Source organism: Elaeis guineensis, chromosome 11 (assembly GCF_000442705.2).
Source record: "Elaeis guineensis isolate ETL-2024a chromosome 11, EG11, whole genome shotgun sequence".
Classification (NCBI taxonomy): domain Eukaryota; kingdom Viridiplantae; phylum Streptophyta; class Magnoliopsida; order Arecales; family Arecaceae; genus Elaeis; species Elaeis guineensis.
In genome coordinates this window covers 115,479,139-115,497,457 of record NC_026003.2, presented here as the reverse complement: position 1 = coordinate 115,497,457, position 18,319 = coordinate 115,479,139, and the positions used below count along the sequence as shown (strand labels likewise).

The following is an 18,319-nucleotide window of genomic DNA, read 5'->3' as shown; positions in this document are numbered from 1 at the left end:
TCCGTCGGTGCCCATCCTCCTGCCTTCTCCTCCGACCCCTCTCCACTGCCGTCTTGCCGCCACCAGACGGTTAAGGACACCTACTTCGTCGAAATCCACCACATCATCGATCTCGTCCGATGCGATTTCTACCTGGAGTGCACCTTGAACCACCTCTGTCTCCCCCCTTCCCACCCCAAATCTTGTCCTCCACATCATTCGCACCGCCACCCCCCTCCCCACCCCTCGCTTCTTCTCCTAGGCTTGCTCCCGCCACTCCTATCATCCCTCCACCGTTGAATTTGGCGCCCTCCTCCCCTTCACCTGCACCCGCCTTTGATCCTACTTCTTGTCTTTTCCCACCGACATGTAAGCTCTCTTCCTTCTTCTTTCGTCGGACTCGCTTGTCGCTGTCAGCAATGTCTACGGCCGTCATCAATTGCTTCTCCCGCTTCTCATGCCCCTAGACCATCCCCATCTACAACATCTTTCTTTCTGTCCTTTGCCATGCTGGCAACTTCCACGATGTTTACGCCCTCCTCCGTTGTATGGCCCTGTAGCTCTCGATCATTAAACATACATACATACATACATACATACATACATACATACATATATATATATATATATATATATATATATATATATATATATATATATATATATATATATATATTAGAGTAGATGCAGTTCCATGTGTTTGTTATTAGGGAATAAGCAGCACATCATACTAGCTAACAAACACATACGTATTACCCAAAGTCTAGAAACATGTACCACGGGGTCGCACGGAAGATTTCATGAGACCATGAAAGTCACGTGGCAGCCTCCTGTTATCATATTGTTAGATCACGAATCCGAACGGTCATAAGAAACCTGATCCGCACAGAATCCCAACATGCAAGTGGCCCAGATAATGTCCATCACCGGGGCATTTCTGATGTCCCGTCCAAAGCTAATCCCACGAGAAGAGAGAAATTAGGCCGACCAAAAAGCCAAATTAATACAAAGCCCCCCGAAAGGAATCCCCAAAACTATTCCCCTCTTTCCTCTCGCTCTCCCGTCCGTCTTATTCCGACTATGGACTACTCCGCCCTCACCGAAGCTCAGCAGCAGCAGTACCACCAGCAGTATCAGCCCCAAGACCACCAGGCCACCACCCAGCCCTACGAACCCGGCCAGGCCCAGGCTTACGAGGCCTATTACGCCTCTTACCACCACCCCCACTACGACCCAAACGCCTACCACCACCCCCACCACCACTACTACCCCCACGACTACTCCTCGTACCAGCCTCCCCCGCCCGCTGCCCATCCCGATCCCGTCCCTGCCCCCTCCACCGCCGCCGCCGCGCCGCATGACCCCTCCCAAATCCACCCGTCACAACCATATCACCATCCGGCATCCGCCACGGCGGCCGGCGGGCATGCATACCCGCCGCTGCCTCTGGAGCAGCAGGGATCGGGTTCGTCGTCGACGTTGGGGAGGTTGAACCCCCCGGCGGCGGCGGCACTCTCCCAGCTGACGCAGTTCGCGGGGACCATGGACGCGGCCGAGCGAGCGATGGTGGGGATGCAGGAGAGGCCATGGCATGGGAAGAACGGGGGGATGATGGGGCCCGGGGGGCCGCCGCCGGCGCCGCCCCATCATCCTCAACACCCCCACCACCGGCCCCATCACCCGCACCACCACCCGACGCAGCAATGGGCGGTCGCGATTAGGCCAGGGGTATGCGCTATTTGACACACTTTCCCCAATTGCTCCATTAGGATTTTTTTTGGGCCTTTTAAGTTCTGATCGGATTAAGGTTTTTTCTTTTTCCCTCGATTTTTTTGTTCCCCAAAAGAAAATTCCACCACAAAAAAAAAGAAGCTATAATCTTCTCTCTCACTTTTTAAATTATTTACTCATATAATTTGTCTTGCTTTGTCTGTATTTATGCTTTAGGAAGGTTTTTTATTTAATATTCGAGCAGTATATAATCGGATAGAGGTTCTTTCTGATAAACAGTTTTTGAATAATGTATCTCCTTAAATGAATTTGGTTTGAATACATGCAAATTACCATGCATAGGAAAGTTTCGTTGGTTGACCTTAAATTTCATACTTATATGAATGATGTGATGTGCGAGTTCTGAAAGCATCTCTTTGCTTGGAGATGGTGGTTTATCAAAGTTACATGTTTAGACAGTAATTTCATTGTGGAAAAAATGGTGTATTTTTAATCCACCGAACCAATCTCTGTTATTGATTCCACCGCTTTTGGGGAGTAAGGCACCAGTAATTTATTACTTTGATTACCTTAATGTTTGATGACTGATTCCATTGAAGGTTCTACATGTGCTTGCTGCTGGCCACATTCCTTAACCTAGTGTGCCTGGACCTTCTATACGTCTTTGCCGTAAATATTCTAATGACTATAATTCTATAAGTATGTTTACTATGCTCTTGTTCTTGGGTTTCTTGTAGCTTAAGGATGATGAATTGATCTTGATAGGTTCATTACACATAATTCCATAAGGATTGCTTGAAGGCTGTTGTATTATTTATCTCAATGTTTCTACGAGTGATGTGATAGTAAAAAAAATGCGAACAGTTTGTGCTATTTCTGAAGCTTTTGTTTAATAATGATTATCTTGCACTTATTACCCAACAAATAAAGGTACCATAATGTACTGTTCCTTGCTTTAAAATATGCATCATATCAGCTGGATATGGATTACATGCATGATACAGCCATTGATGTGGCCATCTATATCCCCAAATATTGCATGTTGGTCTGTTCCAGTTGACTTGAAGTAGTATGCAGTGCTACCCTTTATATTTCCTCTTCTCTTATTCCTTTTGTTTTTTGGTGAATGGGCTCACTAGTGCATGACTCACATGACATGGTATTTCATCGCATAGCATGTTACCATTACCACACGGGTCAGCAAACTGGCATGAACACACGATATACTTAAATCCTTGGGCATGCCTTGCCTGGTTACTTGGGCATTTCACTGCCTTTTAAGGACCATTTACAACTTTTTTGCTGGCCTTTATAATTTACTAATGCGTACCTCAATTTTTTTGTTTATGTTCAGCTAGAGCATCTTGGCATTTATAGGGTGTTTGGATGCCCTAGCATGCTATCCCTAGACAGCAGGCTCCTGCTTTAGATATTGGTGGAAAAATTTGCCTAGCACGAATAGCTGAGTGTGGGCACAATTGCCAAACCCCAAATTCAAGGAATTATGGGATCTCAGGCTTTCCCTTGTTTCTTGATTCTCCCATTCTGGCTCCTCTCAGTAATTCCCTAAGCTAACAGGCAGTCAGCTTGGTATAATTATATAGCATGGATAGGCATCCAAACACCCTTATTTATATCATAAAAGATGCTAATACTGATTTAATTCTATCATTTTTTGATGTCATTTCACAATGTGGTACACCCTATTTTTAATCATTATGTTCAAATCATAAAACTGTTCTTGGTTCAGTATTCAAATATCTCGACTCCCCTTTGTTGCCTTTCCTCGAATCCCACCCTTCCTTTTCAAGTTCCTGAAGAACTTATCTTAGATGATTGTCTTTAGAAAGATTATCTCTTCTTTGTTTTTTAATTGATTTGAGAAGATCATCTCCTCTCTCTCTCTCTCTCTCTCTCTCTCTTTCTCTCTCTCTCTCTGTCTGTCTATTTCTCTCTAGACCTGGGTCTGCTTCTGCAGATGCTTTGTTTCTTGGATAATGTTGAAGACTTTCACTAGTTGATTTCACCCAATTCCCGTGCATAAAGATAAAGGTGAGGTAAATTGTTGCTTGTCTTGCTTCTGATTTTCCTTTTGTATTCTTGATTTTGTGAATTCTTCCTTTTTTCTACGCAACAGATTATATGAAAGATTACTAGTGCAGTTCTTTTGTGTCAAACAGTGTGGTGCTATGTTTTTGGCATTCGTTTATTTATAGCTTGAAGGCTTAACTATGATTGAACCACATCTTTATCAATGATATTAGTTTTAGCATTCTGCACCACTACCATTCTTTTAAATTAATCCATTTTCTATTCATGCCATTATTAGTTTTCTTCTGCACACTAAATGAACTGTGTACCTTTTTTTTTTGAAATCTTGCATTGGACCAAACCTAAATGAGAGGCAAACAAGACCAGATGGGTTGGGTTGGGTTCGGCTGATGCATGACTTGATCTTGCACGAATGATCCAAAGGGTCAAAAAAGCTTTTACATGGACCCAATGTGACTGGTTAGCTATTGAGCTGGGTAAAGGTTAGCATCATGATCCAAAAGTAAACTGGGTTTTGTCTGGGTCATGCATGAGCCGGTGCAGACGTAGCTTGATTGCATGACCCGGTCCAGACCTAGCTTGATTGCAGGCGTAAATGTGCTCGATCATCCAATTATCGTTGAATCTTGCATTTCTTTATTTTGTGATTTTTTAGATTTCATCTTTTAATTCAACTGGTATTTGGGGAACTATCAGTAAAGTGATGCATCTTGCATTATTTTTAATGCAAGTTGCATCATTTTAAAGGCATGTAATGATAGTTAAAGATATTACAAAAAATACCTATAAGGCAGATCACAGTAATTTTGAAGGAAAAATATAATACCACCAAGCTTTCCAAGTTTAGCTGACACTCGAGTTTCAGTAATATATGTTTTAGTGGAGATATATTCTGTTCAAGATTGGCCTTATCTGATTTTAATTGATGAGAGCAGTAGCAATCATGAATCGGAATTTCATTCATGCAAGTTTTTCATGATGAGTGGAGAACCATATCCTCCTACATTTTTTTGTTTGTATCCTAGGACCTAATATGAGATTTATTTGAGTTTGGAAAAATTGATTTTCTGATGTTAGGCTTGTGTGTTCCTGTAGCATGCCACCATTGGAGTGAATTGGTCAAATTGGTTCAGCTATGATTGATAAGTGAACATGACATCTGCAAATTCATTTAAGCAGAAATGCAGGTGTCAGGTCTACTAGCTGACTCATATTTTGAGAGTTGTTGAAGGGCTGTTTGGTTGCTGGCCTGTAGCGGTGCTATGCTGTTAATATCAGCTCTGTGTAGATGATAGGCAGTAAATGAGGATGGCCGGTGAGAATACCCACTATTAGGTTGTTTACCAATTGTGGGTAATGGATGTAGCAGATTCTCATGATACTAGAAAAACAAATATTGTGAGAATCTTCTCCTTACGTCCCTTCTTCATACCAGAGCCCACTTGATCCTCATTTGGCCTTTGATGCCAGCAATCAAACTTCCACTTTGTGGGTTGACATTGGCTTTGACAAATTGATTATTGTACCTCTTTCTTTTCAGATCATGTCAGACACATCCTTGAAGATTAGATAACAAGAAATGCCTCTTTAGCATTGAAATTTCTAAATCCTGTTACTTCTTACAAAAGGAAAGTTGATTTGGTGCTTCCATCTCGCTTTACTTGCTCAGTGTTTCCCCTTGGCTCGTTGGATTCGCTTCCTGACTGAAGTTCCTTCGTGAAGAATAGGTATGGAAATTTTCCTTCTTCAAATGTTTTATATTGTAGCTCTTTGATTTCGGTGGCCCTAGGTTTCCATCCTGAAAGTTGTTGATGACCATGGATAGGATTAAAATGGTGTTTGGTTCCTATTCATTTTCTCTAAAGGGAATATGCATTCTACCATGGGTTTTCTTGACACACTTTGCGATGGTTTTGCTCCAAGAGTTGCATGCATAAATTGCTGCAAGATTAGAGGAAAAGGGAAAATAAGGATTTCATCATTATCATATGTATAATAAGATTGCAACATGCATATTAATAGAGGTGCAGGAAAAATAGAAGATTGGAAGAGCAAACAGCTAATACATGGTGTAAAACACATTTTGTAATGAGAGATATTTTAATCCCTGGTTATCCATGGTAATATATGACTCTGTTCCGGTATATCTTGAAGGACCTCTGCACTCATTTCTTTTTTTTTCTCTCTCTTATACAATGGCAATTGTGTTCTGGATTTATATTGGGAATATGTAAAGAAATTTTGACCATTCATGCCGTGCTTTAGCAATGGTGTAGTTAAGTTACAAGCTGTGACTATAGTCTTCAGTCTTCACTCATTTCTAGTACGCACCATGGAATTTGATCAGTGCGGGCCCAATTTTTCTCCAAATCTGTTTTTGACAAAATATAAGCTCAGTCTTTGGAAGCATCCTTCTCATGCATACTCTAAAAGTATTATATACTAACTTTTCTTGATCTCTTTTATTTTTCTTCATTTTTTAAAAGTTTTGGACTTTTTTGTAATTTTTTTGATGGAACTTTGAAACTTGGAGTGAAATTTTGAAATCTCTGAAATTGCAACTAAAACTCCATGAAGATGGCTGAAACCAAAACCAGGTTCTTTAACCTTGTCCTCATCCATTTGGGAACTACCAGATAATAAATAAAATTTTAGAGATGTTTTTTGTTGTTTATGTTTTCTGTGTTCCACTATTCTGTGTAACTATGAAAATTATCAAATACAAAAATTATTGCTCTTTATGGTTGGCACGCCTGTGGATTTGATGACATCAAAAAGTCAAGTTGTTGGCTTTTTTCTGCTGCTCCTTCAGTCCATGAACTTCTTTTGAACACTAAAAGGATTTAGAGTCAGAAAGCATAATATCAATTAATTGAAAAAAAAAAAGCAGTTTAAAACCTTATAGTTTTAATTTGTCTGTTGACCCTTGAATAAAGGTTTCCCTCCCTGTAATTTTTAGCTTCAGGTTAAGTCCATTTAACTTATATTGTTGTAAGATTAATGGAAATTGATCCTGGAAGGAATGGAGTTATTGTCATCCTATCGTTGCAAGATCAGTTTCTTCAGTCAAGCTTGACTGGAATATGCCCAGAAGTATTGCTACATGCTGTAGCATTATGATTTTCTATGGGTTATTGCTAGACTTGCATTTGAACCCGAGACTGGTAGGCCCTGTATCACATGGTCAAGTTTATAATATTGTATGTAACTATGTATACTACAATATTGTACCACACATACTGGTAAATTATAACTTGATGAGGTGCACACACAATGATTTATAACATAGTGTATATTGTGGAATTTTCAAGACCGGATTTATGATGAGGTGAATACTATGGATCTTTTTAGATTTCTTTAGAGGACTATAGAAGTTTTGTATGTTGTCAGTTGCAGTTTTTGGTTTTAGCTTGTCATTTGCAGTTTTTGGCTTCAGCTTGTCATGCTGATAATTTTTCATGTGCTTATTCTTAAAAACAGAGTTCACCGTATCGAGCCGAACCGTCCGGTATGAGGCCTACCGAGTCGGACCGGTACATTACCGATCCGGTTCGGATTTTTTTTTCGAAAGACTCTCCGAACCGCACCGAACCGCTCGGTTCGGTCCGATTCATGTCCATACCGCCCAAAATCGGACGGTATGGATCGGTTCGGTACCGGTTCGGCGTGAACCGAACCGTGCCGATATCCCCACATGCAAAAAGTGGGGAGGGGGGAGGGGTGGGATCGGAGAGCTTTTAAATGATTGAGAGGTGTTAGAGTTCTCTGAGAAGTCTCAGAGAACTCCCGAAGCATATGAAGGTCTCAACGATTTCGTTGAGACCTCCGAAAAATTAGAAAAAAAGGAACAAATTCCGTCAAATTGTAGGAGTGGTTCGAGGAGAGGCTGATCTTTGGCCGGAGGTAAGATAATATGTTATTTTTTTAGTAAATATTTTTTTTAATTTATTTTTGTTGTTAAAAATAGGATAAGAATGAGAAAGAATGAAAATAAGAGAAAATCATGCCAAAATATTGTGATTTTGGTATGATTTAATTATATGTAATAGATCTTTGGAAGATTTACACGATGACACCAAAATTATTAATTTTCGTTAATTATATATTTTTTAAATATTTTTAAATATTTATTTATTTAAAAATTTAAAAAAAATTAAATTTTAGGAAAAAAATTAGAGTTTGGGAATTATGTTTAGAATGATTCAAGCTACTTAAATCTAATTTCAAAATTTTTTTTCAAATATTTGAAATTAAAAAATTATTTTTTTAATTATTTAAATAAAAAATTTTAATTATAAAATAAAAAATATATAAAAATAGTGTTATATTTTAGTTAATTTAAAAATATTATTTGAAGCATATAACATATTTATTTTGAATTTATAAGTTTTAAAATAATTATTAAAATTATTTTAAAATTATATATAATTATTTTAATTATCATTAAACTATCGTGTTTTGTTATACTTGCATATATTTATAAGAAAAAAATTTAGAGCATGACGTTCGTTCACTTTAATTAATCAGCTATTTTATAGTATATATTTATTTATATAAAAATTATTAAAAAATTTTAAAATTAAAAAATCAGTGTTAGTTTTGAAATTGAGAATAATGTTTAGAATGATTCAAAACAATTGAAATATTTGAATCTAACTTGAGATTTTTTTGAAATTCTTTTTGTAAATATTTAAATAATAAAAAATGTTATCAAATAAAAAATATATTGAATTAGTGTTATGTTATAGTTAATTCGAAATAATTAGTATTTTGTTATACCTGTAGAAATGAGTAAGAAGAAAGATTCAGAGTGTGACATCGGTTGGGATCATGGCGAGATGCTCTCGGCTCGGCATCATTGGAGATGCAAATGGTGCAACACAGAGTTCAAGGGAGGAGGGGTGACTAGATTGAAGCAGCATCTGGCTGGTGGTTATTCTGATGTGTCCATGTGTCGGAAATATCCGCAAGAGGTCCGACAATTGATGAAAAAATACTTTGCTGATTCGAAAGCAGCGAAGGAAAAGACAAAGCAGAAAAAGATCGAAGTAGACCGTCGAGCTGCAGAGCCACCTTCTTATCACTCTAGAGAGTCAGAGGAGGCTTCTACTCCAGATGAGGAGGAGGCACAGATTGAAGCTGCCATTCTGGCGAGCTTGGCGGATCAGTACCAGCAAGAGGAGATGGTCCGGTATAGAGAGCGATTCGGACCATCATGCTATGAATCAAAATCTGGATCAGCGACTGGTAGGGGAGAATTCGAGTTAAGGAGGACTATCTCAGTTAGAGAGTGGTGGTAGAGGGAGCAGACGCAGTATGTCTTCTTTGTTGGGAGCTTTTGGCAGTAGGAGGAGATCCTCCAGAGATATTCCAGCAGGAACCAGCATTCAGGATTTGGATCCACATGCTTTGCCCAGCAAGGATTCAAAGCAGCAGAGAATTGACAGTATGCTGAAAAAGATAAGAAGAAGGATATATGGCGAGCTATTGGATCATGGTTTTATTTCAGCCATATTCCAGCAAATGTAGCAGCCAATCCTTACTACTGATCTGCTATTTCAGCCATAGAGGCTGTCGGTCAGGGTGTAGATCCTCCAGGACCTAAAGACATCTATGGTCAGCTTCTTGATAGCAACAAAGAGGATCTGCAGAGATGGATTGCTTTTTACAAAAATAAATAGCCTACATACGGTCTGACAGTGATGTGTGATGGTTGGACAGGTCCTACTAGATGGAGCATCATTAATTTTTTGACATACTGTGATTGAAAAATATTTTTTCACAAATCAATTGATGCTTCAGATAAGATGCACGATGCCACATATATCTTTGGTCTGATGGAGGAGGTGATTGATTCAGTGGGTGAGCAGTATGTCGTGCAGGTCATCACCGATAACGGATCACAATATAAGGCTGCCGGAGAGTTGCTGATGGAGCAGCGACCGCAGATATACTGGACTCCATGTGCTGCATATTGCATTGATCTTATATTGATGGATATCGGAAAGATTCGCAGAGTGCAGCAGGTAGTGGAGATTGCCCAGACCATTACTAGATTCATCTACAACCACACATGGGTTCTTTCATTGATGCGGGCGTATACTGAGGGAGAGATCTTACACTCGGATATCACATGGTTTGCTACTAATTACATAGCACTTGATAGTCTTCTTCAGAAGAAAACAGTCCTACGTCAGATGTTTGTCAGTGTCGAGTGGTAAGAGAGCAGATATGCGAGGGCCGATACTGATGGAAGTCATGTGAAGAATTTGGTGACGAGTCAGTCATTTTGGTAGCGGACTGAGAAGGTAGTGAAGGCTATCAAGCCTTTATATGAGGTGCTTCGCGTCATGGACAGCGAGAGATACCTCCAGATGGGCTTTCTATATTACATGATGGAGAGGGCAAAGAAACAAATCAGTGAGAATGATCCCAAGTATGCTCAAGAATTCATTAACATTATTGAGCGCCGTTGGCACAATCAGATGAGCAGAGATTTACATCTAGCTGGTAAGTTTGGATTCAAGAATGTTTAAAATATTTTTTCGAAGTATGAAAATAAAATTATGCTTAATCAGTCTTGAAATTTATCTGCAGGTTATTACTTGAATCCGAGATTTCAGTATACTATTCTGAGGATAGATATGGATAGCGAGCTTCTTGCTGCTCTTCGCAATGTCATATATAAGATAGTGTCTGATCCAGAAATCGCGTCGTTGTGTCTGCAAGAGATATACTAGTTTAAAACAGATGTAATTATTCAATTGAATTCGATCTGATATATTTATAAATAATAAATATATTTTATTTCAGACGAAACAGTTTAGAGAGGGATCAGACAGTTTCTGAGTTCCATCAGTTGTCGTAAGCAAAAAGTAGATGAATCCAGATAAATTATATATCAATAATGAGCAATATAGATTGATATGTAATTTTGCTTAATAATATCATCAAATTTGATATGTAATTTTGCTTTTGTAGCTGAATGGTGGATTTATTTTGGAACGTTAGCAGAAAATTTGAGACATATGGCTGTCCGTATTCTTTCTCAGACGGTCTTTGCCAGTGGCTGTGAGCGTAATTGATCCACTTTCGCCCTTATCCACAACAAACAGAGAAATCGTCTGACACAAAAATACCTCGACGATCTTGTATATGTTCACTACAATCTGAGGTTGAAGCTAAAATGTATTCAGGAGGAAGTTCAGTTGAAGTACACTGATCCGACGCTGGATGATTATGCCGACGAGGATGACGATCCGATCATCGGATGGCTTGCAGGTCAGCAGCAGGAGCCAGAGCTTGATGAGCCAGGATCCCCTCCACGACCAGTCAGTGTGGTGGCGAGGGAGATCAGGGTGGATCCAGGGCAATGGACAGAAAAAAATATTCCACAGGGTCCCAGCTGATCAGCCACAGTCTGAGGGGACACAAGGGACTCATTCATCACATAACTCGCTATCCGATACATCTTCCCAGAGATTCGAGCGAGAGATGTATAGACGATCCTCCCGGCAGCCAGCAAGCAGGCATCCATCCTCCCAATCACAGGAAACTTAGTCACAGAGGGGCACAAGGGGGGAAAGGAAAAGATAGTTGTACGTGCACCACTTTCGAGAGTACAAGAGCTATCTGGTTCAGATACGGACACCAGGGAGAGTGATGATGATACTGGTAGTAGTAGCCATGGATCTGATGATCAGGGAGGAACTGGAGGACAGAAGACCACCGTTTATGAGACACAGCCACAGGATGATATTCGATTCACCGGTGAGTCTCAGTTTACGCATGTCACACAGGATAGGGATCATGGTGGACGAGTCGGTAGAGATTGTGGAGAGTCGATTTCATATAGACGACGGGCTCCTAGAGATCGTCCAGCACATGATGCAGCTGCGGACGATCTTGCACGTGGAGTAGGGTCCATGGATGTATCTGGATCATCCTCGCATTATGGATCCTATTATCCACAGCCACCTTATGATCCATATGCATATGGTGCATCTGAGACATCATCTTCTAGTGGTTACTACCCTATGCAGCCTGGAGCATTTTACGGATCAGATTTTGCTACTGACATATTTGGATGGGCTCCTCCACAACCGTACCATCATCTTGAGGATACTTCTCAGAGTCAGAATTTTAGCGAGAAGTCTGAGATGTCTTACAATCTAGAGATGATGCCTTATGGGATGATGAATATTCGAGAGTACGGTGCAGCTTGACTAGAGGGTTAGACTGATATCCCTTCAGACTATGTTGATGATCCAGACATCTACGAGCGTCACAGACACTCGACAAGAAATTAAATGCAGAGTACATCTTAATGTTCGTGTTGGGTATAAAATATCCCCAGCCGAAGTTTGTAAAGGACCGACCTTTCCAAGACTTTTCCGGCTTCCGACCTTGTGTGGCGTCTCTCTGAACCCCATCGACCGTCTGAGTTTCCATATACCGTTCGGACTTCTCCGACAATGAGCTTCTCCATCCATCTACCGGGTCGCTCCAAAGGCTCTCTGGGCCTCACTATCAGCCGACCTTCTACAGTGATCAACTATTCTCCGAACTTCTTCCGGACTTCGTCAATATCCGAGCTTCTCCGACAACGAGATTTCTACAGTAATCAGACTCCATCCAAGTTTCTACGGCGGTCGACTGCCTTCAGGATTCCAACCGAGCTCCTGCGAGAGCCGAACTTCTACTAAGAGCGGTCTACTCCGAACTCCTACAACGGGCGGTCTACTCCGGATATCTACTGTAAGCAAATTTCATTCGAGCCTCTACTGTAAACAAATTTCTTCCGAACCTCTATTACAGGTAGACTTCAGTCGAGCTTTTTCGTAGTCGGATCTTAGACGAGCTTCTATAATGGGACAGGGTCCACCGGTTAGATCGCTACTCCGAGCTCCCACGACAACCAATCTTCGACCGAGCTTCTACAATAAGCGGTCTCCTTTCAGCCTTCTACAAGAATCAGACTCCATCCGAACTTCCATAGCGGATGGATATCGGACAAGCTTCTACGATGGACGGACTCCGGCAGCTGGATTTCTACAACGGCCAATCGCCTTCGGTGTCTGCCAAACCTCCCCAGCCATCAGCCTTTAATAGCATCAGCCGGACTTCCGCAATGCCATCCAGACTTCTACAGGATCCCCAGACTCTTCCAGCGGACGAACCTCCCCAACGCCATCCGAAGTCCACCGCTGGCCGACCCTCCACCAGATTCTTCATGAAATCGGACTTCTCCGACGAATAATCCCAGACGGACTTCTCTAGCAATCGGATTCCTACCGGACTTCACCAACAGAAAGTCTCCATCCGAGCTTCTACAGCAGATGACTCCCGCCTGTAGCATCAGCACCAACAGAATTTCGAGGCATCCCACAATAGTAGACTCGTCAGCAGCCTCGGAAACATCCGAACTTTTCCTAGATCGACGGGATAGAGAGCCATTTCGCTCCATCAGATATTCCAACCGAGCTCCAGCTGACAAATCCGAACTCTCTGGCAAGTCACGACAATGGCCACTACCCCACTCCACTTTCTGCAACGGATTCCGCGTGGCTCCACCACTCTCTGGCAAGTTCCGACAACGGACACCACTCCACTCTCCGGGCTCTACCACTCTCTGGCAAGTCGCGACAACAGACACCACTCCACTCTCCGTAACAAACTCCACGTGGCCCTGAACGATCTCTGACACCACTATTCTCCGTAACAAACTTCACGTGGCTCTGAACAGCCCACTACCAGGCGGTTACAGACGTCGCTGTCAATCAGTTACGCTTTTCGTCTATAAAAAGGGACCCCCAGATACATTCTTCTCTAAGCTCTAAACTCTATCTCGAAATTCTGCTAAAATTCTCACTCGAGCACTCCATTTCTGTTGAAGCAGAGTACTGACTTGAGCGTCGGAGGATCTTGCCGAAGCACCTCCAACTCTGGTTTAGACTTCCCTTGCAGGTCTCGGCGGTGGCCGCGGTCATCTCAACTCCGGCTTCGGCGGAATTCTGCACCAACAGTTCGTATATCAATTATTGCGCTTTGTACTTAAATATTTAGATACATTTTAATGCGTATTTTATATATTTTTTCTTTAGTTTTAAGATGATATAGTTGAAATATAATGTAAATAAATATATGTTTGAAATTTTGGATCAAGAGTCCTTGTACCGTAACTTAACTCCAAATTGAACCCAAATATGTTAATAATATGCAATATAATGCCATATTGATGTTGTATTTATCAATTATTAACTTCAAAGATCAAAAAAAAAAAATTTGAAAATCGAAAAAAATATTGTGTACCAATATCAGACCGGTACGTTTAGGCATACCATGTGTCGGTACGGTACGGTACCGGCATCATACCGTACCGGTCCGGCACCAGCACGCCGTCCGATACCGGTACAGCGAACCTTGCTTAAAAGCTTAAATGAAAAATTTCTTGCTATGTTCAAAGGAAGATGAAAAATTCAGTTGAATACTAAAATGAAGACTGATCTCAAAGGGATTCCATTAAGACTTCTTCGTTACTCATCTGTATGTTTTTCTGTTTTTATTATTAAATGAATTGGCTTAGTTATATTTGCTTCAAAGATGAAATACCTGTTTCAGGTATTATTATATGTAAATATACCTTTCTGTATATGATCATATAATAAAATACTTAGTTGATAGAAGAAACTGCCTTGTCCTAAGGAATCCTTGGTGAACTATCTTAATGGTTTCCAGTTTCCACCCTTTCCTATTTTCTTATTTGTTTTTGCTGATTCCTTCTTAAATTGTTAAAGAACATGGCCTTTGTAGAAATGCTGATCCTTTGTCCAGTATGGTGCTTATGTATTCACCCATTTCTGCACCTTTTTTTATATTCATGTTTTTCTATTACCTTAGATTTAGTTTTCTTATAACAGGTAATTTCGCTGCACAAAATAGTGGGTTAAGAGTTCTGAAAGGGCAGCCATTGCTATTGCAGCCAGACATACTTGTCATATTCTAAACAAGATGCTAATACTTGATGTGCTTTATTGCATGTGACTGACACTTCGGGTTCATGCCTACTCTGATTCATACTTTGAACATATCATGGTTTTTGCTCCCATTCTCATACTTATTTCCCATTCTGGGTATTGAGTCGGAATACCAGTCTTGTAACAACCTAGGTATTAAATAATGGTTTTGATTCTTTTGAACATCTCTCCCCAGGTGAAATTCCATTTTTGGCTTGGTTTGATGTTTGTACTGTGGAAAAAAGTTTAATATGCATATTGTACTGGTTCTGATTCCGGATCAGAGTTCTAGAAAAAACTAGGTTGATTGCTTGTTGGAAGTACCACGTTATGGGGTTTTAAATACCGTGGTATGGTGGTGCATCACTCATATACTGGCACAGTTTGTGCTGCACTATGCCCCTGCACTGGCCCACCGTTTGTCAATTTGGGGCAGTATGTACCATGATGCGATCGCTCTTCAAACTACGCTTTTTGGTGCCTTTCGAACATATTTAAATTCTCTCATGGTTGATTCCCAGACCTGCTTGTTGATGCCTGTAGCTTAAGGTGTTTGTTAGTTGGAGAGAAGCCATTATGAAGTCCCCTTTTGACCAGTTCTTGTTGCAGTTCTTTTTTTATTTAATAATCTATCTGTCTGTTGTCTAAAATTTTGAAAAATCTTGGAGCCTCGATGCAGCGTGGTGGTAGATCTCCGTACAGGGGTGGTGGTAGAAGGGGTGGTGGGTCTTTAAGAGGAGGGGGTGGTGGCAGAGGTGATTTTGGCCACCACCCTTCAAGGCAAGATGCTGGAGCAGCTGCTTCTTTTCGTGGTAGAGGACGAGGACGGGGTCAGCTGGGTAGGACTGGCAGCAGGAGGTTCCACCAGTTTGCTCCTGACTCACAACAACCTAGTGCTGCACCTGCACCAGGCATCGAACCAACATCAGTACCAGACATAAAGCAGGCACCATCACAGGCATCAGCACCGGCTGCAGCGCCAGCACGCATGCTACCAAAGCATCCTCTCCTCCCTATTGCATGGTGCGATATTTGTAGGGTGGACTGCAACAGCTTGGAAATTCTGGAGCAACACAAGAATGGCAAGCGACATAAGAAAACTGTGCAGAGAATTCAAGAGATACAAGCGCAGCAGAAACTCATGGCTGAATTACAAGCAAATGTTGTTGTGAAGCCTGAGATAGCCCTCCAAAAGGCTGAAGAAAACAAGGCTGCCCAAGTGGTTGAACCGAACAAAGCCTCTGATCGAGTGGGTGAAGTGAAAAAAGCTTCTACTGCATCAAATAACATTCCATCCGCTGTCTTGTCTAATCAGGCTGGTGAAATGAACAAAGCCTTTGCTGTATCAGAAAGCATGACAACTGCAGACTTTTCTGACCATGTTATCGAAGCAAATAAAGCCTCTGCTTCATCGGAAAACTTGCCAGTTGCAACTATGACAATGGAGCATAAATTAGAATTTGAGATGCAAAGCCAAAATGTTGACGGACAGTCCGAGCCTGCAATGGAAGCAGAAGCAGGAAGTTTGGCAGCACTTTCTTATGCGTCACATTCTGAAGCACTGCACATGGAGGGGCCCGCAAGGAGGCCACGGATGGGTGGCCATGATAGGTATGACAGGAGGCGTGGTCCAAAGCGAAAGATGATGAGGTTTGCTCGAGGTGGGAAGCAGTTGAGGAGCTTTGAACCTGTGCGCAGAAAACCTCCTGAGCATCTCAAGGAGCGGCCCAGGGTGTGTACTATGTGCAATGTAATGTGCGACACTTTAGCTGTTTTTGAGTCCCACTTGTCGGGGAAAAAACATCTTTCCCGGATCAAGCGGTTCCAAGGTCAAGATACTGTTTATGGGCCCATCAGTGTCTATATTCCTCCAAATCAACCAACGGCCTATCCTCCTCAAGCTCCAGAACCGTTGTTTTATGGCCTTGGGAGTCATGAGATGCTCCAGCAGGAGGCTCATGAGCTTCAAGGTCCCCCGGTGGAAGGTTGTGGTCCTCAACAGGGTAACCATGCTAACCAAGCTTTAGAAGCTGAACGTTCAGGTCTGGTGTCTCAGGCTGAGGAAAGTTTGGAACATCCGGCCCATGAAATCCCGGCAGGTGAGGCTCAGGAAGCTGTAATCATGAATGCTGAAGGGCAAACTGCCATTTCTGAGTTTAAAGAAAAGCAACCTAGTCAGTCACTTATGGTTTCGGCAGCTGCTACTATGGAAGAGGGTGCTGTTTTCCCAACCACAGAAGATGTAGGTCCTCTTCCGGCATATGGAGCGACCCCTGGTGATAGTGCTGTTCTGCCTGGACTTTGATATCAGACTTCAGGAGTCGAATGCTGAAAATGGAGAACCTGGCAATAGGGTGGATACAACTTCCAAGTGAACTGCTAAGGATGTTTGGGTCCATCAAATTTGTCCATCTGGTCAATCTTTTGTGCTTTATTAGGTTTCTATGGGTAATTATTGGCTGATATTAGGAAGCTTTATCAAATCAATTATGGGATTGTATAATTGGTTAATGAGTCCTGTTCAGGGTATGTATGGACCTGATGATTTTGGAGAATTTTATCAAACTGTATGAGCAGAAACTTATTTCTCGGTTGGTTATCTTACGGAGAATCATAACCTTGCTGAAAAATTGGTGAATGACTTTAATGTGAGATATGACTTTTTTGGGCTGCCTTGCTTTAATGAAAGCATGGGTAAGAAACAAAGTGGCTACCTCGAGCATATTTTAGATTGTTTTCAGATTTTTCCTATATCTATGTGTGAACTGCCTTGGATTTCCTTGACCTGCAGCTTTTGTTTTGTTTATTACTCGTGTTTGCATGAAAGCGACTTACAAAAGGTCCAGCAGTTGTTCGATCTTGTTGCTCTACTGATCCAACTGGTCCCGTAAATTTGGTGATTTACACTATTATCTACCGAAATCTTTCATGCTGACGGGAAGTTTACGTGGTTCGGATGCAAGAAAAAGTTGCAATAGTTTGGTTAAGTGCTTGTCCCCGTCCATTTTTACATTATGAGAACCTCGTTACGGCAGTCAAACTGGTTCTCAGACTCGTACAGGCTTGAAATATTGTCCGGTTTTGGCTTGTGATAAATTTTCCAAGTGTTTCCCGATAAAAGTTACAAGGATTCTTTTAAACGGCAATATGAAAGAAGAAATGGGATTTAGTTACAAGAATTCTCAATTTTTTAAAGTTTTTATTGTTCCAGTTGTAACTATCTTTATCGTTTGTACGGTGTCAGTCTCAAAGGAGGCCATGGAAAAGCCATAAATTGGTTGAACCTTTTCGAGTGATGCTTGAAATTAGACAAACATAAAGATGCCCATGATGTCGGTGCCGATAATTTTTGCTAATAGATGTTTTGCAAATTTTATCAAAAAATAAAGGAGATGTTTTGATGTTTTGCAACAATAACAGAGAGAGAGAGAGAGAATAAAACAATGCCTTATCCTTGTCGCCCATTGTACACACACAAAAAAAAGGCGGGGGGTGGTGGGGGCGGTGGGGTGCGGTTTGTGGGGTGTGGTGGGTCTTGTCAT

The 18,319-nt window shown here is 41.4% G+C and overlaps 1 protein-coding gene and 2 pseudogenes across 1 annotated transcript; all 3 read left to right on the top strand.

Moving 5' to 3' along the window:
- Positions 1-953: 953 nt before the first annotated feature.
- On the top strand, positions 954-17,376 carry LOC109505310 (uncharacterized). Its single transcript, XM_073245384.1, has 2 exons — positions 954-1,707; positions 15,457-17,376. The coding sequence occupies exons 1-2, from the start codon at positions 1,060-1,062 to the stop codon at positions 17,080-17,082; spliced, it is 2,274 nt and encodes a 757-aa protein (XP_073101485.1). The 5' UTR covers positions 954-1,059; the 3' UTR covers positions 17,083-17,376.
- Positions 8,335-14,454, top strand: LOC140852441 (uncharacterized; annotated as a pseudogene).
- LOC114913839 (uncharacterized) lies at positions 10,707-14,454 on the top strand (annotated as a pseudogene).
- Positions 17,377-18,319: the final 943 nt, after the last annotated feature.

Excerpts from the sequence above, each read along its gene's own strand:
- LOC109505310 (XM_073245384.1), top strand. The coding sequence starts at position 1,060 with ATGGACTACTCCGCCCTCACCGAAGCTCAGCAGCAGCAGTACCACCAG. Across the intron at positions 1,708-15,456 it reads CGGTCGCGATTAGGCCAGGG|CGTGGTGGTAGATCTCCGTA; the intron begins GTATGCGCTATT and ends GCCTCGATGCAG.